A 24818-nucleotide genomic window follows, 5' to 3' on the forward strand; every position below is an offset into this window, starting at 1 on the left:
CCCCACCCCCCGCCCAGTCCGCTCTCCGCCACTCTTGGCGGGGAGGGAGGGGCAGTGGGAGCTGGTTTGCTGGCTAGGCGCTTCGTTTGCATTGGTCCGGGGGGGCTGAGACTGCAGCCCCCGGCCCCGCGGGCGGGGTGGCGAGGCGGGGGCCGGACGGGGGCTCAGTCTGCGCTAGCATTGGCGGAGCAGGGGACTGGGGAGGGGGGGCAGGAAGCGGGGGGGAGCGGAGCTGCGGGGGGGGGTGTATAAATAGGGAAGGGGGGACGTGCATCCTCGGCTGGGTGAGGGGGGGGCTCGGGACAAAGAAAGTGGAAAGTTTGCAGCGCTGGGCGGTCCGGGCCAGGGATTCGGGTGCGCACGTGCAGGGCCGGGGGCGCCGGGGGCCCCCCAAGCCGAGCTCGCCGTTTCTTTTTTTTTTCTGCAAGCGGAGGGGGGGTGTTGTTGGTATCGCCCCCTCCTTCTCCTCCCCCCAGGGGTGAAAGTGCAAGAGGAAGTGCAGCCGCTGCCATCTTTCCTCCGCTCCGAACACACGGAGCCCAGGGCCGCAGCGCCGCCGCTCCGCCGCCGCCTTCGCTCGGCCCGGGAAAGGGCCCGCCCTACCGCTGCCGCCGCCCGCCCGCTCCAGCCTTCGCTACCGACTCCGCCCGCCAAGCTCTGGGACCCGGCCCGCGCTGCCGCCCCGGTGCGCGCCCCGCCGCCGCCTTAGCCTTAGCCTTTTGTTTCCTCCGCTCCGGCGCCCCCGCCCCGGCTCGCGCTTTGCAGGGGACGCAGCGCGCGCCCCCAGCGGGCCCGGGTGAAACCGCGGCGCGCGCGCCTGCGCGACAAACCCCTCCTCCTCCTCCCTGCGCGCGCGCGCGCGCGCTCCCCCTTGGCTGCGCGCCGGCGCCGCCTGGCGGGCGGGAGGGGAGGTGGCAGGCGCGTTTGCGGGAGGGGCGCACCTCTGTGCTCGCGTACCCCCCAGAGGTAGACCGAGAAGGGGAGGCGGGCGGGCGGAGAGGAGAGAGGAGTGCACGATCCAGCAGGGGTGGGGGCAGCTATGTGGGAGGTGGTGTGCCCTGCCTTCTAGACAGTCCGATCCGGGCAGGGGGTGTGTGCGCTCCGCGCACCTGCGAGACTACAGAGCCCCGGGCCGGCACGTGTGGGGAGTGTAGATACGTTCGTTGCACCCCGCTTCTTGCTGCCTAGGGGAAGGGAGTGGGGCTGGCAAGTGACGCGGCCCGGTTTGTGGGGAGGGGGCGGCGGCCATGGAGCGAGTGAACGACGCTTCCTGCGGCCCGTCGGGCTGCTACACCTACCAGGTGAGCAGACATAGCACGGAGATGCTGCACAACCTGAACCAGCAGCGCAAAAACGGCGGGCGCTTCTGCGACGTGCTCCTGCGGGTGGGCGACGAGAGCTTCCCAGCGCACCGCGCGGTCCTGGCTGCCTGCAGCGAGTACTTTGAGTCGGTGTTCAGCGCCCAGTTGGGCGACGGCGGAGCTGCAGACGGGGGTCCCGCTGACGTGGGGGGCGCAGCGGCGGCCCCGGGCGGCGGGGCTGGGGGCAGCCGGGAGCTGGAGATGCACACCATCAGCTCCAAGGTGTTCGGGGACATCCTGGACTTCGCCTACACTTCCCGCATTGTGGTTCGCCTGGAGAGCTTCCCCGAGCTTATGACGGCCGCCAAGTTTCTGCTGATGAGGTCGGTCATTGAGATCTGCCAGGAAGTCATCAAACAGTCCAATGTGCAGATCCTGGTGCCCCCTGCCCGGGCTGACATCATGCTGTTTCGTCCCCCTGGGACCTCGGACTTGGGTTTCCCTTTGGACATGACCAATGGGGCAGCCTTGGCAGCCAACAGCAATGGCATCGCAGGCAGCATGCAGCCTGAGGAGGAGGCAGCTCGGGCGGCTGGTGCAGCCATTGCGAGCCAAGCCTCCCTGCCTGTGTTACCTGGGGTGGACCGCTTGCCCATGGTGGCCGGACCCCTGTCCCCCCAACTGCTGACTTCCCCATTCCCCAATGTGGCATCCAGTGCCCCTCCCCTGACTGGCAAGCGAGGCCGGGGCCGCCCAAGGAAGGCCAACCTGCTGGACTCAATGTTCGGGTCCCCAGGGGGCCTGAGGGAGGCAGGCATCCTTCCATGTGGCCTGTGTGGGAAGGTGTTCACTGATGCCAACCGGCTCCGGCAGCACGAGGCCCAGCATGGTGTCACCAGCCTCCAGCTGGGCTACATCGACCTTCCTCCTCCGAGGCTGGGTGAGAATGGGCTACCCATCTCTGAGGACCCCGACGGCCCCCGAAAGAGGAGCCGGACCAGGAAGCAGGTGGCCTGCGAGATCTGCGGCAAGATCTTTCGTGATGTGTACCATCTCAATCGGCACAAGCTGTCCCACTCGGGGGAGAAGCCCTATTCCTGCCCCGTGTGTGGGCTGCGGTTCAAGAGGAAAGATCGCATGTCCTACCACGTGCGGTCCCACGATGGGTCCGTGGGCAAGCCCTACATCTGCCAGAGCTGTGGGAAAGGCTTCTCCAGGTGAGGAATGGTGCCCATCCCCCATGACTTGTCCTATTCCTAACTCATGGACTAGCTCCTCTCCAAGAGCTGGGGGTGTGAGACTTGCAGGGGACTCACTTGACCTTGCAGGGCCATGTCAGGTTTGGGGAGAGTGTTTTAACGGCCCTGATTTTGAGATGATGTGGCCAAGAACTGCTTTCTCTTCCCTCAGGGAAGTTCTCTGGCACTAGGCGTGCCCTACCATCTCTCTTCCTTGGGGCCTGTGGGAAGGGGCCGGATTCCTCAGGCCGCAGCCACCGGGCCTCACCATTCTTCTCCCTGGGCTCCCTTTGTGTTTCCGGCACCAGACGAGGGGCCCCCTCTGGGGGCGGGAGGCCAGGCTCCTCCAGCGACTTTCCCCGCTTGAATGGCCGCCGGGGGAGGGACCGAAACAAGTGCATCTGGGACTCCTTACGCTCCCATGCCTCCATGTCCCCCCGCACAGCACTGGCAATCCTGGGTCAGTAGACTCCGGCCTTGCCTCTCACAGCCCCGGGATCACGGGGCACAGAGCTGGGCACCCAGAGTCTCTTCTGAACAGCAAAGCCTTTGATCTGCTCTGACCTGGTGGCTCCAGAGCCCACCTGAACCCACAGATCCCCTTTATGTTCACTGGACAGAGAGGAAGGAGGGCAGGATGTCGTTTTAGATTGACTTTTTAGTGAGCCTGATAAGGAACTGAAGACTTGTCTGCAAGCAGAGGGTTGTTTTTCCTCTTAAGAGAATATTCAGAATAAAAGGCTCGTTTTAACTTGCCTGGGTACTGAGGGCCTTGTGTGTATGAACGTAGGGATGGAAAACTCCCTCAGAGGGGCCCCAAGCAGGAACCAGTCGTACCGGTCAGGCAGCCCCTGCCCACCTGCTCTGTCGGGCATCTGGTTTACCAGCCCAGCTGGGGGCTTAAGGCTTCATCCCTTGGCCTCTGGGGACTGAATTCCATCCGGGTGGCATTCATTGGCTGCTGTGGTGGGAGAGGCTGGGGGAGGGGAATGCTGAGTTTCTACGGGGCTTTAGTCTGGACAATGAATCACACATACCCCCTCCCGGAAAGGCTGCAGCAAGGCAGCCCAGTCTCATTCTAAAGTCCCCTCCTTGGGTCCTAGAAATCATTGAGTTTCTGGTGGGGGGAGGCGGGTAGGCAAGGTCAGAGACAAATGCTCACTCCCCTTCCCCCTCTAGAGAAATCCAGGGCAGAGAGGCCTGGGCCTCAGGAGCCAGAGCTGGGTGGTGACTTTTCTTTGTCATGCTGGGGTGGGGTGAGGGAGTCCTCTCCAGCCTTGTCGGGGCAGGGGTCTGGCCAAGCTTGTAGCCCCCTTTCTTAAGGTCTTGTTTTAAAGTCTCTTTTGGTTCTCTTTTCTAGGCCTGATCACTTGAACGGACATATCAAGCAGGTGCACACTTCTGAGCGGCCTCACAAGTGTCAGGTAGGGGCTGGGCCGGGGCAGAGATGGGCTGAAAGAGAATGCTGCTGTCCTCACAGCTACGGCCATGAGCCAGCTGCTGTGCGTGCTGGGCTGGCTGACTGACCACCGCTGTGCACACCTCCCCCTCTGTCCCCCCACCGTCTGTCTGCTCTTCTCCTTTGTTCTCCCCCAGCCCCCTCCCTCCCACCGCTGATGTCCCCTCCTTCCTGGTCGCTGGGTCCTGGTTCCCAACCCGTCTCTGTCTTTGCTCTGTTGCTTGGCTTTCCTCTCCTGGCGTTTGCCAGCTCCTTGGATGGTGGGCCACATTGGACAAGTGTCGTCCTGGGGGCACTGGCACCCCACTGGGTCCGGCTTCTGGTTCCCAGCAGTTTGCAGGGGCCACCGTGGGGTGGGAATGGCTTCTTAAGGGCTCCTGGTGGTCCAGCCAACAACTCTTCCCCTTGTATGCCCAGCAGCCTGACCTGAGTTGGAGCTGCTTCTGGGTCCCCTCAGCTCAGAGCACCAGGCCGCAGGGGTGGGGGTGAAGGAGGCAGGGAGTGGTGCGATCACTGGCACCTGCTTAACCCATCCTGAGCCACGTGTGCACACAGCCAAGGGCTTCTGAGAACTGGAAAGCGAGGTGGTTTCCTGTCCTTGAGAGCTCTTTGTGTAGCAGTAGGTAGGGGAGGCTGGGCAAGATTCTCACCCTTGGTTTGTCTGCTTGAACAGTATCTGGGGGCTCTGTGATGCCCAGAAAATTGAGCTTCCTCTCCTGGCCACTGAGCATTCCTGTGTGGGTGGAAAACACACTTCTATCTTCTCCTTGGTCGTACCCCCTTTCCTGGGCCAAGTTCCTACCATCTGAGTGGGAAACAGAGTTGTGGGGTGTTTACTGCAACGTCTGATGGGGTGACCTGCTTCTCTTTATCCTGTTGGTGGCAAGGAGGAGGGTCTGGGGAGACCGATAATAGGGAGGGATGGACGGACGTGCTGTAGGTGGGGCAGAGAGCCCCCAGGGGCCAGGTGCGGTGGTGTTCCCAGATGGCCAGGAGACCGGGGGTGGGCCTGCTGGGATGCGCCTGTGCCTCGCTGCCTCCTCTCCCTCTGTCTCTCATCACGGAGCACATTCTGACTCTCCCAGGTAGTGTGCTGAGCAGCCCAGCAGAGTAGGAGGAGCCCAGAGGGCAGTGGGGGCATGCCCGGTGGCCTGGGGGGGTAACCTGCACTCTCTGCCCTTTTTCCAGGTGTGGGTTGGGAGCAGCAGCGGCCTGCCGCCCCTGGAATCTCTTCCTAGCGACCTGCCATCATGGGACTTTGCCCAGCCTGCTTTGTGGAGGTCGTCCCATTCGGTTCCTGACACCGCCTTTTCCCTTTCTCTAAAAAAACCCTTCCCAGCCCTCGAAAACCTGGGCCCGGCACCCTCCAGCAACGCTCTCTTCTGCCCAGCCCCGCCGGGCTATCTGAGGCAGGGTTGGACTGCCCCAGAGGGCAGCCGGGCCTTTACCCAGTGGCCTGTGGGCTAGCCGGGGCCTCCCGAGAGGGTTTTCTGTGGAGGGGAACGGCAGTGGCAGTGGTCTGAGCCCCCTGCTTTTGGGAGAGGCCAGCAGAGTGGTCCCTGCCCACCATGCCCAGCTCCTCCCTGGGTGACTTGGACTCTTTCCCAGCTCAAGGACCCCAAATAGGGGTAGCAAAGGGCTCCTTCCTGGGTCCTCCCCATGGTCTCCACGTTTCTTTCTGGGCTCTCTTGCCTTGTTTTCCCTCTTTAGCAGATGGTACCCCTGGGTGTCTGACCTTGCCTGGAGGTTGATGCTTTCCTAGGAACTAAGCCACTGGCTTACATGCTTCCCCTCCCCTGGCATCACCTCCCCTAAGGGGTTTCTAGAATGGGGCCTGGCCACCCCTCCCCCCACCCTGGGAGTGAATCCTCCTCCAGAGGAGAGGAGACTCCGGCGCAACTCCAACTGGGCCAACCGTGCTGCCCTCGTCCCTTCCCACTCACACAGGTCCGCTTTCATTTCTGGCTTGTGAATTAGACTTTTGTGGTTTTGAGGTTTATTAGCAGGTCTGCTCAGGAACTAGATTAACCAGTAGCTTTACATTGGGTCATCCCAATATATGGCTTTGGGTGCTGATAAAGCAGATGTAGACCTCCGTCGGATCCCAGTGGTGTGCCCTTCAGTCCCCACGGGCTCTGCGGGGATAATAGGAGTGATGATAAAAGTTTTCATTCTAACATTTGAGGCTTTGTGTGTTTTGTCCTTGGTCTGTGTCATAACACTGACATCACTGTCCCTTGGTGTATGAGCCTGCTCCTGCCCTGCCCCTCCGACACACACTCTCACAAGCCTGCTGGCCCTGCCTCCAGCCCCACAGCCAGAACTCCCCTAACAGTGACCTGGCAGGTGCAGGTGAAGACGTGCTGCCTCTCAGGCTCTGAGCTGGCTGGCCAGGTGTGCCTGGGCTTTGTTAAACAGCTGGGGCATCTGTTTTGCATGGTGTGTCTGCTGAAAGTATCAGAGGTGAAGAGACAGCTCTCTGGGAGTTGGTTCCTTTAGCCCCTGGCAGAGTTGGGCATGGGCCATACCTCTCGGTCCCTCCTGATGCCACAGAGGAGACAGTAGGAGCCAGTTACAGAGACGGGTGCCACAGCTTGAGGGGAAAAGCCCTCTGAACGTGGGCGCATGGGGGCTCAGGCTTGGCAGTGACACGCAAGTCTCCTTGGGGTTTGGCCTCAGTGTGCTTAAATGGCCCAGATGTCCCAATGCTGCTCGATCTGTGAGTGCTGTGGGCTGGGACATTGACCCCAGATGGAGTTCAGCCTGAAGCCGAGAGGCTAGAACAGCTCAGACCTCTCCCATTGCTCCCAGTGGCCCCACTTCTTGGGGGCTGGTTGGGGGGTTTGGGCTGGAGGGATAACTCATTAGGAATTGAAATGGGAATAAGGGAGCTGACACCCTTGAGAAGAAGGGTGTGACAGCAAGGGTATGACAGCAAGGCCCATGGTGCTAAGCCCACATGCATTGCCCTCAGACTTTTCCAAGGGTATGGAAAAGACTACTTAAGATACCCCCTGAGGCTGCCAGGCTCAAAGGCCACCAAGAGTAGGTGTGCACCAGTGCCCCTGGTACCACTGAGGCCCCATTCCTGAGCTGTTCAACCCTTGGGAAGAAAAGCATTCGGCAGTCTGGGACGGGGAGAAACTGGCAGGGAGGGAAGGGAGCCTGGCTGGGGCTCAGTGTTGAGTGGTGATGAACCTCTCTGGGGGCTGGGCCAGGACCTGGCAGGTGCGCCTCCAGCAATAGCAGGTTGCCTGTGCGCAGGGCTGGGGGCGAGGCGGCCGTTCCCAGCACCACCGGCGATCGATTGGGGTGCTGATCCTGTCAGGGTCCCTCTGCCTTCTCCCTGCCTCCAGGACAGGAAGTGTTTTTCTCTTGAGTGGCCCCAGCATGGAGGTTCCGGGCACCCCCTTCTTTGAGATCCATCTCTCTCCTCAGCCTTTCTCTCCTTTCTCTCCTGGGTTAAGTGACGAGGCCTTTTATGTTTGGTGTTGTCTGAACTTCTGGCAGGCCTAGACTCGGACTTGGGCACTTTCACAGTTCAGAAAGCCTTGGGTACTCCAGCCACAAAGGGTCAATCCTGGTACAGAGAAGCCAACCACCATTTCAGCTTGGCTTTGTAACACAGTGATAGTTTTTGTTGCATTTGTGTTTCGTTTTGTTTTGTTTTCCCAGCAGCAGATTTACATTCCTAATTATGTTTGCTCAGGCTAAAGTTTGCTTTCATTCCTTGAGAGATAATCAATGGAGGACAGGGTGGGAGAACTCAGCCTGGTCTGCAGCTTTAATTTTGCTTAGCTAATCCCCCAAATGGATAATCCACTTGTGGATAATTGAAGTCTGGCTGTCCATTATCTTTCGTTAGCAAAGTATGACAGGCAGTGCTTTAAGGGACACATCCCAAAAGAAAGTTGGCAAGAGAAACAAGGCATCTCTTTCACATCCCTCTAGTGGCACCCTCTCCCAGGGGCCACAGAAGGTGGGATCCTGAATGTGTGCTTTCAGCTGCATTTTCGTAACATCTGGTCCATGGTTGGCTCCTTTGAGTTCTGCGGTGTAGACCACACTGCCTCTCGCCATTGTGGCGGTGGTCCTCAAGTCGCTGTCTGGCCAAGCCGGCTCCCGTCCCCAGATAAATCGACAGGTGCACCCCTATCTCCCGCAGGTGTTCACGGCACCCCTTACTCTGGTTTACAGTCTGGTGGGGCTGGGGAAAGATTCAGTTTTCCACCCACTGTGGCCTATGATTGGGTCACAAGGTCCCTGCCGGGGGGCCCACCTGTGGCCATGAGACCAAGCACCCATGGTGCTTTCTGAGTCACCTAAGTGCTCAAGTTTCCCTGCACAGAACCTGTCACCTCTATCAGGACAGCCCTGGCTACCAAGTACACTGATAAAAACTACCCACACCTTTTACCAGAAGCTACGTCTGCTGAGGCTGGAGGTGGTAAGAACACATGCTCAGGGGCTGGTTCTCAGTCCAGCTGCCCCGAGTCCTCTCAGGACCTCTGTCTGCCCGGCTGTAAATCGGGGAGGAGGGGAATACCCCAGGGTGGCCAGGAGGATCGGGAGGGCACTGGCCCGGCAGTGGCAGGGTGTTGCTTTCTCTAGTAGCTGAGCCCTGTGCTTTGTGCAAATTACTCTCTAAACTTAGCTCCCTCATTTGTCAGATGAATAAACTCAATATATAAAACATGAAAGCAGTACACTTGACCCTTGAACAACACGGAGGTTAGGGGCGTCGACCCTCCGAGCAGTCAAAAATACACATACAACTTAGTGTCGGCCCTCTGTGTATGTGATTCTTCCACGTCCGCGGTTCCACATCTGCGGGTTCAGCAAACTGCAGATGGTGTACCACCTACCATAGTATTTACTGTTGAAAAAGATTCGCATATAAGTGGACTCATTCAGTTCAAACCCTGGAAAACTGTTCAAGGGTCAACTGTATTTTGTTAGCATAAATTGTTCTATTCGAATGCGTAACATTTATTCAAAAGATAACGACTAAGAAGAGCTCAGCTGGTCCTGATGCAGACATTTGGGGTTGGGGTAGCAACCACGGTGTCTTCTACCTCCACAGCATCGAATGCATTTGTTTCTCACTCTGATTGTACAGTAAAGCAATAGATAGACGTTGTACATGGTGACAGTGTTCAGACGCTTACCTTAAGGTCTCAGGATCTGTTTCTGTTCAGTGGAGCCACAGGAACACCCCCATTCTAGCCAGTTAACGGGGTGGCGGGTCTTCAGTGGGTTAACGTTTGGTCTGTGATGCAATTAAAGGTGAATGTTGCTTTCTCTTGTGGCTCTAAAATGGTAAACACAGGTACAGAGAAAAGAAATGAGTCAACCTTGACTAGAACTCCTGAGACATGTCCATGGATCCAAAATAGTGAAGGTCACCAGATTCAACTCTCCTGAGGGCTTTCCCGACATTCCATGACCTCCAAGGCTGGGCAGCCATGCAGGCCTGGGCTGGGGGAGAGATGTTGGGGGTAGACCCAGGGCTGAGACGGAGTCAGGGGACCCGGGGCTGCCTTCCCAGGGTGTGGTACTGACTGCAGCTCCTGGCCGGTGGGGTGAGAGCACGGCCTGCCTCGAGGGCCACCGTGAGGATGCACTGCATGCGACGAAGGGCTCTGAAGGTGAAGTCTGGGGCCTGCCTGGCACAGTGGGGGGCACTGGTCAGTGCAGGGTGGTGCCATCCTTGTTGGCACCAGCACTGGGGTTCCACAGATGCCCCCGGAGCCTCCGGCCCTCACTCTCTGCTAATTTTCACATTCGCAAAATTGACACTGTCACTTTATGGGCTGCTTTCTCAATACAAACACACACGGATATTATGAAGAGTAATCTCTGTGTTCTGTCCTGCCTTTCCTTTCCATTTCCCTGTGGCCACGATTAATGTCGCTTTTGAATAAAGTGAGTAAATTGGATTCTTTGTATAAAGTAACCAGGGGAAACCCAGGGTGGAGAAGGTGAAGACTGTTCCGTTTATATGCCAATAGCTCTTCTGTAAATTCACTTACAGCCAATGCAACAAACATCAGTTCTTAAATGTTTAAGAATGAAAAGCCCCTAGCTCTTTTGTTTTGCAGAACTCAGCCTGCCATGTAATGTGCATGTTGGGGGCCAGTGGGAACCAGTCATCCTAGCTCAGGGGTCCTGTGGGGAAGACCATGGGGAGTAGGAGCGGCTTACTTGGCATCTGGGGAGGAAGCCTGGCCGCATTCTGAAGTTCTCTTACACAGCGAGTCCCTGTGTTGGCCGGAAATGGCTTTGTGCCACAGTGTGCTCGGTAGGGAGTCGGATGTGGACGCCAGCTTTTACCTCACCCCGTTTTCCTTTCTGCCCTCAGACCTGCAATGCTTCTTTTGCCACCCGAGACCGTCTGCGCTCCCACCTGGCCTGTCACGAAGACAAGGTGCCCTGCCAGGTATGCGGGAAGTACTTGAGGGCAGCGTACATGGCAGACCACCTGAAGAAGCACAGCGAGGGGCCCAGCAACTTCTGCAGTATCTGTAACCGAGGTAATCTCCCTGCTACTCCCTCATGTCCAGGGGATGGGCCTGAGCCCATGTGGGAGGCCGGGGGGTGTCTGACCACCCTGCTTCAGGCTCCACTCTGCACGGCCAGCCCTCCCTCCCTTCCCACTGAGCGATAAACACCTTATCCCCCAGCCAGCTGTTTGTCACCCTTTCCTTTCCAAGAAACCTGGGGTGCTTGGAACAGGAGTTGCCAGGAGCTCAGCAAGTGAGAACAGCAGAGAGTGTTGTTCCCAGGCTTGGGCCCATGACACACCTGCTGCCCAGGGGGCAGGATGGATGCACTGAACTACTGAGGTTGGGAGTCATTAGGCCCCAAGAGGTGGGAGAATGAGGGGTCCTGCTCAAGAGCTTTGCTGGCTGATCCACTGGCACGTGAAAGTCAGCAGCCAGGTAAGGACGTCGAGTCTGGAGATGGACAAGGGCCGAAACTCTCTAGCACAAATGGTCGGAAGAGCCCAGGCCCAGGTAGATTGTGGCCTTGATGAGAGCGGAAAGTGGCAGGTGCTCTGAGCAGGGCAGCATGCTTGCGGCTGAGGTTGGCCTAGGTGGCATCTGTGGCCCTGGTGTTGTGTTGGATGAAGTCTGTCCTGTCCCTGAGCTTCTGCCAGGGCTTGTTGGCTGCTAGAAGGGCTGAGGTTCGTGTTTTGCAAGCAGCGTCAGTGGAGGAGGCTGCGCCTTATCTGCTGAAGGAGTTGGGGCAGCTGTCTGGTGAGCGTGAGGATGCTTCTGCATGGTGCGCTTGCTTTGGCCAGGTGGGGACGTGGCTGGAGAGTCCTATCTCCTGGGACACTCATGTCGCAACACTTCTGGAAGTCTTGAGTGTGGCTTAGTGGATTGAACACTAAGCCAGGAGGCAGGGGACCCAGGGTTTAGCTGGCCCCTCCCACCTCACCCTCCTGTGTGACCTTGAACTCTCCCTTCCCCTCTCGAAGGCTCAGTCTCTTCACCTCTAAACGGGGTTGAGAACATCCCCCTTGCCCACCTCACAGGGCTGCTGTGAGGATCCCAGGAGACAAGGTAGGTGAAAGTTCTCTGAACCCTGCAAGCAGCAGCACACTTGGGAGGCCCTCCTTACACTTTGTAACTGTCAGGAAAGACACAGCTCGCTGACACTCTGCTTTGGACCAGGTGCAGCCCTCCTGCAGTCCTTGGCTGGAAACTTTGCGTCCTGTGCTATCTCCACATGCCCTGAGGTTGCTGGTGGAGGGAGCCTGCTGAGTGGCTGGGTGTTCTCTTGGTGCCCTGAGCTGGGTTCCTCCCGGGGACTGCACACCTGGGGTTTGCCTTGAAGGCCATTCGATGTCAACGTTTGTACCACCAGGAAACCTGCTCTGGAAGCAGGGAGGTGGTCAGAAAAGCTGCTTAAGCATCTGTCCTATTTTCTGATATGTCAATAGAGCCCTTTCTGGCAGGAGCTTCCTCCGGGGAGCTGGCAGTGGGGCTGTGTGTGGAAAGAGCTATCAGGCTGTGGCTGCCCAGCTCTAGGAAGAGATGGTTCCTTGTCTTGCTTCATCCCGTGGCTTCCTGACCGCGCCCCCAACTAACTCGAGACCTGCTGCGACGGTGCTGTCAGCGGGCGTACTGTCGGGGTTTCAGGGTTGAAGTTCTCAGCCTGAGAGTTGGGGTCAGAGACCAGAGGCGGTAAACCAGTTAGGGCGGAGGAGGACGCCAATGAGGAAACAGAGATAAAGCCTGGATTACAAAGTGGCAGGGAGCTGAGTGGGGGACCCAGGGCCACAGCCCCTGTGGGCCCCACTCAGGAGGAAAGAAAAGCTGCGAGCAGCCGGGAATAGCAGGGAACGTCGACCCAGTTAGGAGACAGCTGATGTGGCAAAGCCCACAACTATTGTACATCAGGATTTGTTTTCCCTGGGCTGGTAAAGAGGACTTGGGCAGCAGCCACAGGCCATGTGGCCAGGGTGGGGGTGCCTGGAGAGTAGAACCAGAGCCCACCTTTCCTCAGAAAAGCCAATGCGAGATCTGGGTCGTAAGCAAAACAGCTTTGGGGGAATTCCCTGTCAGCCCAGTGGTTAGGACTCTGCGCTCTCGCTGCCTAGGGCCTGGGTTCAGTCCCTGCTCAGGGAAATAGGATCCCACAAGCCGCGTGGCCAAAAAAAAAAAAAAAAAAACCCCAAAAGCTAAAACAGAAAAACCCAGCTTTGGGTCCCAGAGTCGGAGCAGAAAGTCCCATTCCTCCAAGAAGACAGAAGAGGGCTCTAGTCTAAACCACCCTGGATCCTCAGAAGGAAGAGAAAACAATTTTGCTCTTCATCAGAAGAGAAGGAGCAGGATTCTACCTCTGGACTCATTTCTTCTGCAGAAATGGGAAAAGACGCCTCCCTTCCCCTCCAAAAAAGAAGAGGAAGGGGAAGGCAGTTTTTCCAGGAAGAGGATAGATCGCCAAAGACACTGAGACACTGGAATCAGAATGCAGGACGCTCTGGGCCGTCCTTTCAAGGCTGTGACTACAGGAGGAGCTGCAGGAATAAATGGATGTTCTCTCTACAAGGGTTCAAGCAAAGGCTAACGTTCAGCCAGCCGGTTAGCGGGTGAGACAGGATCAGATGAATTTCCAGGTGCCCTGATATCCTCCAGTCCCAGCAGTTCTTAAGCAATCAGCTTAACCACCCATCCATCTGCCTACTTTCAGCCACACAAACAACTCTTGCCTGTGAAGAACGGGAGAGAGGAGATGCAGCCGGTGGTCCAGCCCCACACTGGAGACAGATGACCTTGTCTTTGTCCTGGAGACATATCAGGACGTAGACCATCCTATCTGCAGAGAAGATAACTTGCAGTGGGAGGAGTATGATGGTTACAAAAGCCTGTTTCCGACGTTCAAGTTGAGGAAATCAGTTGAGTTGAACAGTGGGAAGGACTTGGTAGATTGCCACGATTTCCCTTCTTTTTAAGTTTCTGTAGCAGGGTCTTTATGTAGATGTGTATGTACTGGTGTGAGGGAGGAAGCGGGAAAGCGTATTGGAAATCGGTCTTTGACCGAGACAACACTTGCTCTCAAATATCTGCTTAAAAGGTAGAGAAAGCCTTCTCTCCAGCCAGAGGCAAGCGCCAGTGGTAGACGCAGACAGCCTGCCGTCCCCTGGACTGAGCTGACCCAAGCCTACTTGGTGCCCCCCCTCCAGCACGGCTCAGTTGGGCACAGCCCCACCAAGGTGTGGACAAGAAGAAGGCCGTCCCTGACCCCTGCACAGATGTGGAAGCTGCCAAGGAGGGTTTGCTTCCAGAGTGCGAATTACAGCACACCAGGCAAGAAAATGCAGTGGAGAAGCAGTAGCCTCGTGGTAGCATATTCTCCGTATCTGGAGCGTGAGAGAGGGTGGCCCGTCGGTGGTGGTGGAGTCACGTGTGTGCTCAGTGTCCCCATCACTCTGATGCTTGTAGAAAGCTTCCTCTTTGGTTCTTGGTTAATCAGTGGTGAACAGGCAGGTGAGTTTAGAATTCTGGCCAAATGTGTCTGGCTTCAGAGATACGTTCACAGAAACTCGGCTTCTGTTTTACCCCAAAACTTGGCTGCTGAGCTGCTCTGTGTTTAAATTCTGGGCTTTAGGTGGCAACTGTGGATCCACGCCTACCACCCGCCATGTGGTTTTGCTATAGATAGTAAGTAGTCTGCAGCTGGGGCAGCGTCAAGGGGACCCTGCCACGTGGTCCCCAGACCATTTTTCGGGAGAAAACAGTGAGTTTTCATTGAGCATCTGCTGTGTTCCCCAGCACAGCTCTTCCCACAAGGAGTAAACATAATAGTTCCTGGTGCTCCTTCCCTCCTTTACCGTCCCTCTTGATTGCAGTGGCCCTGCCCTGTGGAGAGAGCTTCAAACCAGTTCAGAGGGCCCCGCAAGGGATTAAAAAACAAAGAAAAAAATTCCCTTCTAAAGTGGTATCATCGCATCAGTTGGAAAGTCCTGATATTTCTGTTGGTTGCCAGGGCTGCAGCGCCATCCATGGGGCAGGGCTGAGATCCTCTGTCCTGTGAGTCTCATCTGCTCCTTCCTGACCACAGCCTCCCTCCGAGGAGTGTTTATATGGGACCCTCGTAAGTCAGTCTGTCCCCTGCTTGGCCCCAGGCAGACCACTTGGTCACAGCGCAGGACATCGTGCTCTACTAGGCAGGGCAGGACAGCAGCATCTGGTCCAGGAGGGTCTTCTTTGTCAGGAAAGGAAGGAAGATTCACCCAGCCCCCCATTTCCCTCCAGAACCACCAGCTGCTACCATCGGGGGGATGTTTGTTGAATAAGATTCCCACATGGCAGCCTGTCTACCCGCAGCTTTCATTCTAATCCACCAACATGGCAGAGAAATACAGGAATGTAAATGGTGATAATGGAGCCTACTGCAAAAGTTGAAGGGTTGTTTCTAGGGCCGGGACCAAGACACAGAGACTATTAGAGAGTCTGCCCAGTGGTGAAGGACCACGTGGTGGCACGTGGTCCTGGGGTTAGAGTCCAGGCTCTGCCATTTAGCAGCTGTACATATGGCTGCAAAGCACAGCGCGATGCATGCGGTGCGCTGGGCCTGCACACCTCTGTCACTCCCTGAAGGTGACCTTTATTGTAGTTCCAGTAGCATTTGAAAGCCCAGGCCAATTCAGACTTTCTTCGAACAAGTCTTGTGCAGACATTACACAGTACTCTCCAGCCTCTGGCCCATTAGTAGTGGATCCCACTGCTACCCCGTGACTGTAATTTAACGAGGGAATGAAAGGACCCGAGAAAAAAAAAAGAAAAAAAAAAAAAAAAAAAAAAAGAAAGGACCCGAGGATGTGTCAGCTGCATCTGGAGTGGACTAAAGGGACACCATCTAGGCATAGCGCCCCAAGTGGGCCTTTTGCCGAAAAGTTTTGGTTCCTGCCGAAGGCACTTTTGGATCCTTGACTGTGGGAGGATTTGATGTCCCAGCTCCTTCCTGCGGAAACCCAAGTGGAAATCCTTTGACTGGCCCACCTGGTTCCATCTCCTCAGACTCGTGGCTGCTGTGGAAATTGGCCCGAGATCACTATTCCCAGCCCGAGGCATCTTGAGGCTCAAACTGACTGGAGCATCTGGGTGGGTCTGGAGCAGATCCCAGAAGGTTGGATTGCCCCTCCCCCCAAATAAAGACAAGGATTGTGCCTATTTCTTCTTCCTTAAGTGAACCTGTTGGATCCTCCAAAACCGAACCAAGAAGACCACTGTGAATAAGAGATGACTGCACACCCCCTTTAACATAACTTCCTATTTTCATTGTTCTTCAAAAGGTCTAAACAGTTACTAAACCCAGTTATTCTGAAGGTGAGAAAGTTTGCAAAATAGAGCATGTCTTAACAGGTAGAAGAAGGGGGACTCCTGGAGGCATTTCTTTGGGATTTCATCTTGCCTCCGTCTGGCTTCTTGCGCAGATGGTTTGCCTTCACACGTGTTCAGCCGTGTTCTGCCGGCTGGAGTCCCGTGGCTGCCCTGGAGCCCCATGTACTTTCCCGACAGCATTTCTAGCCGTGGTCCCTGTAGCTGGTCTGGGACTGTGGACCATCCGTTCAGACCACTTGTTACTGAGGTGCCAAGCGAGCCGAGGTAGTTGGCCTCTGGCCCTGGCCAGAGTGGGATCTCAGGCCATCCCTCCAGGCAGCCTCCACAGCCTTGCAGAGCGGGCTCTGCAGAGAAGCCGACTCAAGGACAGTGCCACCCTCCCTCCTGAGCCAGGTGGCTCCTGTGGTTGCAGCGCCTTTGAGCCAAGGAGGGGCCCCTTCTAGGAGTGCTAGCCAGTGCGGCCAGAGGAGAGGCGTGGGGGAAGCAGAGAGGTGTCTGTGTGCCGGCTGCGGGATCTCATCTCCTTTTGTCTTGTTTAGGTTTCTCCTCTGCCTCCTACTTAAAGGTCCATGTTAAAACCCACCACGGTGTTCCCCTTCCCCAGGTCTCCAGGCACCAGGAGCCCATCCCGAATGGGGGAGCAGCGTTCCACTGCGCCAGGACCTATGGCAACAAAGGCAAGCGACCCCTTGCTCTGCACTTTGCTTCTCTGCGCAGGCTGTGTTGTGGGGGCGCTGGGCCGGGCGTGGGGAGGCGTGAAGGCTGCCGGCTTGCTGGCCGCCTCAAGGAGGCTTGAGATCTGAGTGGCAGTGGCCTCCAGGACAAAAGTCACAGTGGGAAATCTCACTCCAGGGCGGTGAGTGAGGCTTTAGGGCCCTGCCGAGATCCAGCCCCCGCCTCCTCTTCCCCAGCACCCTCCTCGCTCCTGGCCAGCCCCCACGTCCAGAGCCCTGCAGGGACGCCCCGGGCCCAGGGCAGGAAGAGGAGCCCTGCATGATGAGCCTCTGGGCCTGTCCATTGCCTGTGGCCCTTTAAGGATGGCGTGGAGCTGTGGCTGAATGCTTTCTTCTCCTTTGACCCTGTGGGCAGAGGGAGCCAAGGTCTGGCTTCCCCCTCGGTAGGGGTGGTTGGTTGCTGTGACCAGCCCTTTCCGGAGAGCCTCTGGCCGCGTTTGTGAGATGCATGGTGCCGACTCCGAGTTGGTTTGCGTAGAGCTCCCTAGGCCCCACCTCCACTTGTTGATTCGGGTTGTTCTGTGGTTTTTCAAGTCGTTGTTGCCTTGGGGATGACGCCAGGGGCTTGGCAGATGGCAAAGATGGCATGCTCCACGCTCCCATCACAGACTTCCCTTCCCGGCATGGCGCTCTGAACCCAGGCAGGAAGGAGCTCATTGTGGAGGCTTCACGTGTGGGCCGGGCAAGGCAGATCAGTGAGGGCTGTCTCGAGGACCACCTTGTTCTGGGCCCTGCGTAGGGACAGCTGGCCGATTGAGTTGTTTAGTTCCTTCTAAGCTGTGTGCTTTGGCAACTTGGCCTGGAAGGCTTCTGGCAGGCAGAGGCAGTGAGGGCAGGGCTTGTGTTTGCAGCGTTGGGAAAAGGACTGGCTCTGACTCAGCCGTCGATAGGGTCTGCCTGGGTTGAGGAGCCCGCGGCTCTGGTTCTGGCTTGCTAGGGTGCAGCCAGTCTGGTGCAGAGGTGAGGCCACTGGCGTACCTGCTCAGCATCATCACAACAGCTGTTTTACCCTCAGAGGCACCCAAGAGAGCACCTAGGAGCTGGGGGTCTTGGGTTGTCCTGGGTGGAGACAGAGGCGGTCCCCTCTCCATACCCTTCCTTGAAGCAGGCCGAGATGGTGGTGAGCAGTACACGTGCGCCTGCATGAAGAGTCCGCGGCGAGGGAGGCTGGCAGCCCCAGGCCCTGCTGTCTCACCCCTGTAGGCACGCCAGGCTCCCTGACTGACCAGCTGAACCTCTGTGGGTTCTGCTGGGCGGTGGCTGGCCATCGGCTGCCCTCCACGAGCCTGTGAGCTGGCCCCTGGCGACCCCTCCGAGGGGGCATCCCCATAGCCTGGCCTCACCGCTCCTCTGTGTTCTGTTTCCTCCTAGAAGGCCAGAAATGCTCACATCAGGATCCGATTGAGAGCTCCGACTCTTACGGTGACCTCTCGGATGCCAGCGACCTGAAGACGCCCGAGAAACAGAGCACCAATGGATCCTTCTCCTGTGACATGGCGGTCCCCAAAAACAAAATGGAGTCTGACGGGGAGAAGAAGTACCCCTGCCCCGAGTGCGGGAGCTTCTTCCGCTCCAAGTCCTACTTGAACAAACACATCCAGAAGGTGCATGTCCGGGCCCTCGGGGGCCCTCTGGGGGACCTGGGCCCTGCCCTTGGCTCGCCTTTCTCTCCCCAGCAGAACATGTCTCTCCTTGAGTCCTTTGGGTTTCAGATTGTTCAGTCGGCGTTTGCATCATCTCTGGTAGATCCTGAGGTCGACCAGCAGCCCATGGGGCCTGAGGGCAAGTGAGGCAGATGCTGCGTCCCCGCAGAAACGGCCACCGGGGACCGCTGAGAAATGCTGTGAATGCGGAGGGAAGTGGTGTCTTTGGGTTCTGTAGCTGAGAGATTTTTATTCGTTTTTAACTCCCCCTCCAGCCCTGTCACCCACCCCTAACCCCCAATGGTCTTTAGAAATAGATTCTCATCTGATACTCGGCAGAAATATCTGTGAGACCCGGTATGGGATGAGGGCAGAAAACACTACACAGGCCTCCAAGGCAACACCAGGGCTGGTTTCTCTAACAGGCGGAAGCTGGAGCTCCTGGTGCTCAGGCTTAGTGACCCCAATTCCACACCTGCACCTGACAGCATTCTGGGACCTCGGTGATTTTGGTCCCCTGCCCCTTCTCTAATCCCTCATTCCCCCTTCTCATCTCCCTCAAAAGATACCACAGTAGGGTCTCCGCCCACTTACACAATGCTGATGCCCAACTGTTTTTAAGGAAGCTGGAAGCCTACAGCATCCCGTGGACCATGGGGTGAGTGTCCTCTGAGAGCCCCCTGAGCTTGACCTTTGACCCGGAGGGCCCCAGACCTTTCTGAGCCCTGCTTGAAGGCTAGCATTTTGCCACTAGGACAAGCTTAGCAATCGAGGACACTCCTACCCCAAATTTCAGTTCTTAGGTGATTTTAACCATTCAACTTGCTGTTGGGTTTTAATTCTCTAATTATTATTATTATTGTTATTATTTTTTAGGACCAGTTGTAGTGAATTGCTACTGAAAGCTATCCCAGGTGATACAGAGCTCTTTGTAAACCGCAGTCACACGTTAGGGTTTAGGATTAAACTTTGTTTAGATGTACCATAATTAACTTGGCTAGTTGATTGTTTGGAGTCTATGGAAGAAATAGTTTTATGCAAAATTTTAAAAATGCCAGTCTGGTCAGGGAGGGAGGGGGTTTCAGTGCTGTTGGAAGGCAGGAGAGCTGGCAGGTGGGGACATCATACACCTCAGTTGTATCACACGTGAGCAAGCCAAGGTTGACCCTATGATGTGAGTTGATCTGATCAGACTGTATTAAAAATGTTAGTACGTTACTCTGCTTGCTCCCCTGAGTCTGTTTTTTTCTCTGGGACCCAGAGGGTGGGCAGTCTGTGCCCCTGCACCTGGGTGGGGTGGGATCCCAGGAGACCTCTCTTCCTCTTCACTGCACCAGTCCCACTGGGATTGACAGGTGGGTGCTTCCCCTGCAGACTCAGCTGCCACCATCCACCCACCCGCTCTCTCCTGGTCTTCACTGCTCTGTGCCCCAGACCCTGGGGTACAGTGGTGCATGGGACACCCTTGTGGAGCTTAAAGGGAGAGAGGGAACCAGTAAGCAGATTTAACCACAGAGTTCAGATAGGGAGACATCCAAGGAGAGAAACGGGCAAGGGAGGGATAGTGATGGCGGGAGAGCAGGTAGGTGGTCCAGGCTGGTGAGAGGTGGGGGTGGGACTCTGGAGGGAGACCTGGAGCCAGAGAGGACCAAAGAAGCTAGGACCTAAGGGGGGATGTGGGCAGGGAGAAAACTCTCAGGGCGGCTCTAAGAAGCTCAGCAACTTGAGTCCCCCCTAACCCTGTGCTACCCAGAGGTTAAGTAAAAGGCTGCTGTACCCTTAGTGTGAATGTATGAGGAGAAGGGGAAAGAGAACAGCAAACAGACAAGAAGTGAGCACAATGGAGAACTAATGGGAGCAAGAGTCAGAGCACGAGGGCACAGGCAGACTGTTGGCAGCCTGGGTGTCGAGGGAAATCCCGAACTAACAGATAGCATTTAAGCTCCAAACAGGTAGAAAAGAAAAGAGTGACAAAGGGGAGAAAAATAAACAGACCGGGAGGAGCAAACAAAGCACAAAATGATTTAGACCCACATTAATACTAGTAATAACATTGTTCTGGCTTAAAGGCAAAGACTGAGCTGGATGTCTTTTTTTTAATTGAAATATAGTTGACATACATTATGTCAGTTTCAGGTGTACTGCATAATTTGAGCTTTGCCTACATTAAGAAACCATCACCAGGGCTTCCCTGGTGGTACAGTGGTTAAGAATCCGCCTGCCAATGCAGGGGATGTGGGTTCAAGCCCTGGTCCAGGAAGATCCCATATGCCGCGGAGCAACTAAGCCCATGCACCACAACTACTGAGCCTGCGCTCTAGAACCCGCAAGCCACAACTGCTGAGCCCACGCACCGCAACTACTGAAGCCCATGCGCCTACAGCCCCGTGCTCCGCAACAAGAGAAGCCACCACAATAAGAAGCCCGTGCACCGCAACGAAGAGCAGCCCCCACTCACTGCAACTAGAGAAATCCGCATGTAGCAATGAAGACCCAACACAGCCAAAAATAAATAAATAAATAAAATTTTTAAAAATCTTAAAAAAAAAAACTATCACTAGCATAAGTCTAATAACCACCTGTCCCCATAAAAAGTTATCACATTACTGACCATATTTCTTGAGCTGTATATTACATCCCTGTGGCTTGTTTTATAACTGGAGGTTTCTACCTCTTAATCCCCTTCAGCTATTTTGCCCCCGCCTTCCACACTTCCCCCAGCTGGATTTTTTTTTCTTTTAAACCCTAAGCATCTACATGAAATCTTGAGTAAGTTGCTGGGCTCTGTGGAGTGTGCGGGATGGAGGCTTTGGGCCCTTTGGGGTGAGTGTCAGAGGAAAGGGCAGGCCCAGAATGCTGAGGCCCCGTGGACGGGCAGCCTTGTGACCACCACAGAATCTGCCAGCTGGGGACACCCAGCGGGCATTAAAGCAGAGAACCAGGCCTTGAACCAAGGTCTTCATTGGAGACTTCTCGGTCCTGCCCCCACAAAAGCACCGGTCACGTCTGTGGACAGGCAGGCACCTATCCACAGTATCTGTCACCTGGCAGGAGTGGGACGACAGAGCAAGCACTACTCACTGAGGCCTGGGCAGCAAGCAGAGGCCTCTGGCCCCTTGCCTGGCGTCTCCTCGGGCTCCTCGGGCTGTGGCGAGAAAAGCTGTGCAGAACGTGGTGCATAATGGCGGGGCGTCTCCTCTTGTCCTGGTCAAAGGTGAAGGCCCTAAGTTCTGGCTGTCTAGCCCCACCATCTGCCCACCCCCAACCCCGGGGCAAATTTCTGAGCCTTGGTTTCCTCACCAGGAAAACAGCCTGTGAAGACTAAGGAGGCCTGAGCTAAGCTCTGTGCCTAATTCTCAGCACAGCCTGTGAGGTGGGTTCCATTACTCCCCCTCCTGCAGATGAGCAAACAGGCTGAGAGGTGGAAGCATCCCCGCCCTGCCCCCACCCTCACCCTACCCCAGCCCTACCCCACCCGGCTCCCACCCCCATCACATAGGAACGGGTAGAGCCAGGATTCAAACTCAGGTCTGTCCTCTGACTCCAGAACCTCTGTTCCCAAGCTCCAGTAACAGTGTCTCTATACACAAGAAAATGCCCACTACTGTGGCTGGCACAGAGCAGGCTCTCTACTCTCCTAGTCCCCCAGGACAGGGGCCAGCACAGGGCAGCAGAAAAAAGCCACAGAGGAAGTCAGGGTCAGTGCCAGAGGGAGTGCCCAGAGAGCTGAGTGAGTGAAAACACTCTTCATCCTGAGACTGACCCTCTGGGCTCCAGAGCCACCCTAGGCCCCCACTGAATGAAGGTGTTCCTGGCACCACCAGCAGCCTGGTCGACTTGCTCTGGGCAGACCTGTCACACCAGGAAGCCTGTCCAGCCACTGCCCCATGGCCTGGGCCAAGGCAGGAGCACTGGCCTCACCTCCCCAGGGCAGTGATTACCCACAGGGAGGCCCCGTGGCACCAAGGGACCCCGGCACATATGGTTACAAAGAAACATGACCACTGACAGCCGGGAGTGGGTGGGGCCTGTGAGCCTGTGGCCAGTCTCAAGAGGTGCTTCTGAGATACTTTTACAGCTGTGGCAACTCTCCAAGCCTTGGCCTCCCCTCTGTGAAGTGGGGACGACCACACAGACTTGCAAGGTTGTAACAAGGCTGAATCACACACATCCGGTGCATCCTCTGGACGTGAGAGAACCCCGGCCCCTTCCCTGGCCCCCTGTTTCTAGTCTCTGCCTTTCTCTCTCCAGAGCCTTGTGGGGGTCCCCAAAACAAACTCTCCACAGCAGCTTGCCTCCTCTGGATTTCCCTGCTCCAATCCCACACTTTCTACTAGGGATGCCCCAAGCACGAGCCCCCACTTGTGCTCTTGTTTTTCAAATATCAGGCCTTTATTTGGGCCAACCTGCAGTCACATCCTGTGCTTAACAACAATAAGCAAAATAACAATGGTACTAAGCGCCAGGCACCCTTCTAAACACTTTACACCTATAAATCTCTTTACCCTCCAATCTCCCAAAGAGGTACGTGCTGTTATTACAATTAAGCAACTTGCCCCAAACACATGGCTTTGAGTGGTACGGTAAGGATCTGAACCCAGGCCCAGAGCTGCATCTTCATTGCGACCCTGCACTGGGGCATGTCCTTGCCTCTCGGCTCCACACTCAGACCCTCCCCTTCTCAGCAAGTCCCACTGGCCCCCAGCCCCGAGCCTTTACCCTGGAACACCCTCCACCTGGAAGGCTCTTCCTTCACAGCCCTGTGCATCTGAGTCTTACCGTTTCCATGGCCTTGTTTGCCTCTGCCCTCCTCCGACCTTCCACGGCGCTGCACCTGCCCCTTCCCCGGGCGGTCGAGGGGCCCTGTCTCATGGTGGTCTCCAGAGATGGCCAGCGGGTGCAGATCCCAGCACCACCTCTTTCTAACCGGGTGTGCTCTGGCAGGTGCAGCTCTTATTCTCGCAGCTGCTGTGAGGATTACACGGGCTGGTACCTGTAAAGCAAATTAGGAAACACTCAGAAAGCTCCCTTTTAGTTTGCCCGCATTATTATCTCCTCCACCAGACTACACCCGCACAAAAATGCACAATAGCAGGGACAGGCAAACTTCTGTAAAGAGTTAGAGGGTGAACATCATCAGCTTTGTGAGCCGTGTGGCCACTGTCACAGCTGTTCCACTCTGCTGTACAGGAGTAGCCAGGCACAGACACAGCTCGGTTCCAACAAACCTTCATTGAAGGACACTGAAATTTGAATGTCATATACTTTTTACGTGTTACAAAATATTCTTCGAGTTTTTTCCCAACCATTTAAAAATATAAAGCTCATCGGCTGTACAAAACCAGGTGCAGGCTGGCTCCTGTACAGCCCGAGTCTGCCAACCACCACTCAAGACCAGCTTCTCTTTCTGCTCCTCCGGGCGGGCCTCTCTCTCCTGGCTTCAGAGCTCAGATTTCCCCCAGATTCGGGTCCCAGCCTATGGGACATAAAGCTCACGGTTTATGTGAGTAAAATGGATCCGACACCCAGAGCTTGTGATTTCTTGGTCTGCCGATCAATCCATTGATCCCTGCGGAGTGCAATGCCACGTCCCCCAAACAAGGTCGTTCTAAGGAACTACAGAGCCCACACAAAGGAGAGCCTAGTGCGCCCAGAACAAGAACTGCCTGCCCAGTTTTCTAGTCATTTTGTTTTCATTCATGTGTCTTGGGTTCAGGGGCAGAGGAGGCAGGACAGAGGGAAGAGGGTAGGTGGCGAGCTGGCAGATGTGGGACTGGGAGAAGTGGGGAATGAGGTCAGTGACTGAGTCCTGTTCTTGTCTGCTCTCGTTCTTCCCGGCTTTCCCCGAAGGTTTGTGCTCAGAGGCACCAGGGGTGAAGTGAGAGCTGCCAGTTTTGGCAGTGAGCTCAGAATTTCAGTTCTCTTGAGGGCCTTGCAGGAGGAAATTCCACAGGCGTGCCCTCTCTTATGTTGAGTGGTGAGGCCAGACTCGCCCTAAAGTTATCCTCAGAGCCCCACCAGTTCCCACCAGTTCCCGTAACCATGCCAGCTGCCCAGCACCTGGCAGCAGGCCTCCAGGACTCCAGTCTTTACACACCCCACCTCTGCCCTTCTCTTTGTGGCCACCGGCCTGACCCTTCTGGGATCCCCCGAGGTGCCTGTTGGACCCTGAGGCTCACTGGGGAGAGCGAGGTGGGCAGAATGTCTATCTGGACCTGCATCTCTCGCTAAACCGTGTGAAAGGAAACGCCAAACATTCATCTAAGAGATGAATCTGTCCTAAGAAAACAAGACTCTTTTGAAGACAAGGCAGTGCGGAGGTAGGCACCTCTGAATAAAGCTCTTTGTATCGCTGTGGATGCCACAACAGGAAAATCACTGACTTTTGCTTCAGGGAAAGCCTGTGGCCTGCACTCAGCCTGGTGCCCCACCCGGGGCCAGTCCACACTGGGCAGAGGCCGAGGCCTGTGGCTCTGAGGACGGACCTGCAAGACTGTCCTCACCTCTCCCTTCTTAAAGGGCATTCGTTCTCTTCTGATTCTCTCCTCTTCCGAATCAGAATCTGTGCCCTGAGCCTGCTGGATGTCC

At 56.1% G+C, this 24818-nt stretch overlaps 1 protein-coding gene and 1 long non-coding RNA gene across 10 annotated transcripts in view; one reads left to right on the top strand and one right to left on the bottom strand.

Moving 5' to 3' along the window:
- The first annotated feature begins 316 nt into the window (after nt 1–316).
- PATZ1 (POZ/BTB and AT hook containing zinc finger 1) lies at nt 317–19448 on the top strand. Of its 5 annotated transcripts, none has more exons than XM_067700202.1 (5): nt 322–2518; nt 3900–3963; nt 10360–10531; nt 16393–16530; nt 17962–19448. In XM_067700202.1, the coding sequence occupies exons 1-5, from the start codon at nt 1248–1250 to the stop codon at nt 18375–18377; spliced, it is 2061 nt and encodes a 686-aa protein (XP_067556303.1). In that variant the 5' UTR covers nt 322–1247; the 3' UTR covers nt 18378–19448. The 5 variants fall into 5 exon arrangements, with proteins under 5 accessions (XP_067556306.1, XP_067556303.1, XP_067556305.1 ...); XM_067700204.1 differs by having other exon boundaries at nt 16458–16530; nt 17959–18132; XM_067700201.1 differs by having other exon boundaries at nt 323–2518; nt 17959–19448.
- Nucleotides 6011–24818, bottom strand: part of LOC137203641 (uncharacterized) — a 39133-nt gene continuing 20325 nt past the window's right edge. For 2 of the 5 annotated variants that reach the window (XR_010933212.1, XR_010933216.1), the window contains exons 3-5: nt 23010–23223; nt 21312–21434; nt 6191–9309 (exon numbers count right to left, since the gene is read on the bottom strand). This is a non-coding gene — a long non-coding RNA (uncharacterized lncRNA). Of the gene's footprint in view, nt 6134–6190; nt 9310–21311; nt 21435–23009; nt 23224–24818 lie in introns of those variants that run through there. The other 3 variants (XR_010933217.1, XR_010933214.1, XR_010933215.1) reach the window with 3 other exon arrangements.

This window comes from Pseudorca crassidens, chromosome 12, assembly GCF_039906515.1.
Source record: "Pseudorca crassidens isolate mPseCra1 chromosome 12, mPseCra1.hap1, whole genome shotgun sequence".
Lineage (NCBI taxonomy): Eukaryota > Metazoa > Chordata > Mammalia > Artiodactyla > Delphinidae > Pseudorca > Pseudorca crassidens.

What these genes read in the sequence shown, in the direction of transcription:
- PATZ1 (XM_067700201.1), top strand. Translation starts at nt 1,248, where the DNA reads ATGGAGCGAGTGAACGACGCTTCCTGCGGCCCGTCGGGCTGCTACACC. An exon ending in AGCGGCCTCACAAGTGTCAG is followed by an intron (nt 3,964 to 10,359) that starts GTAGGGGCTGGG and finishes TTCTGCCCTCAG; the next exon opens with ACCTGCAATGCTTCTTTTGC. An exon ending in CTGCAGTATCTGTAACCGAG is followed by an intron (nt 10,532 to 16,392) that starts GTAATCTCCCTG and finishes TGTCTTGTTTAG; the next exon opens with GTTTCTCCTCTGCCTCCTAC.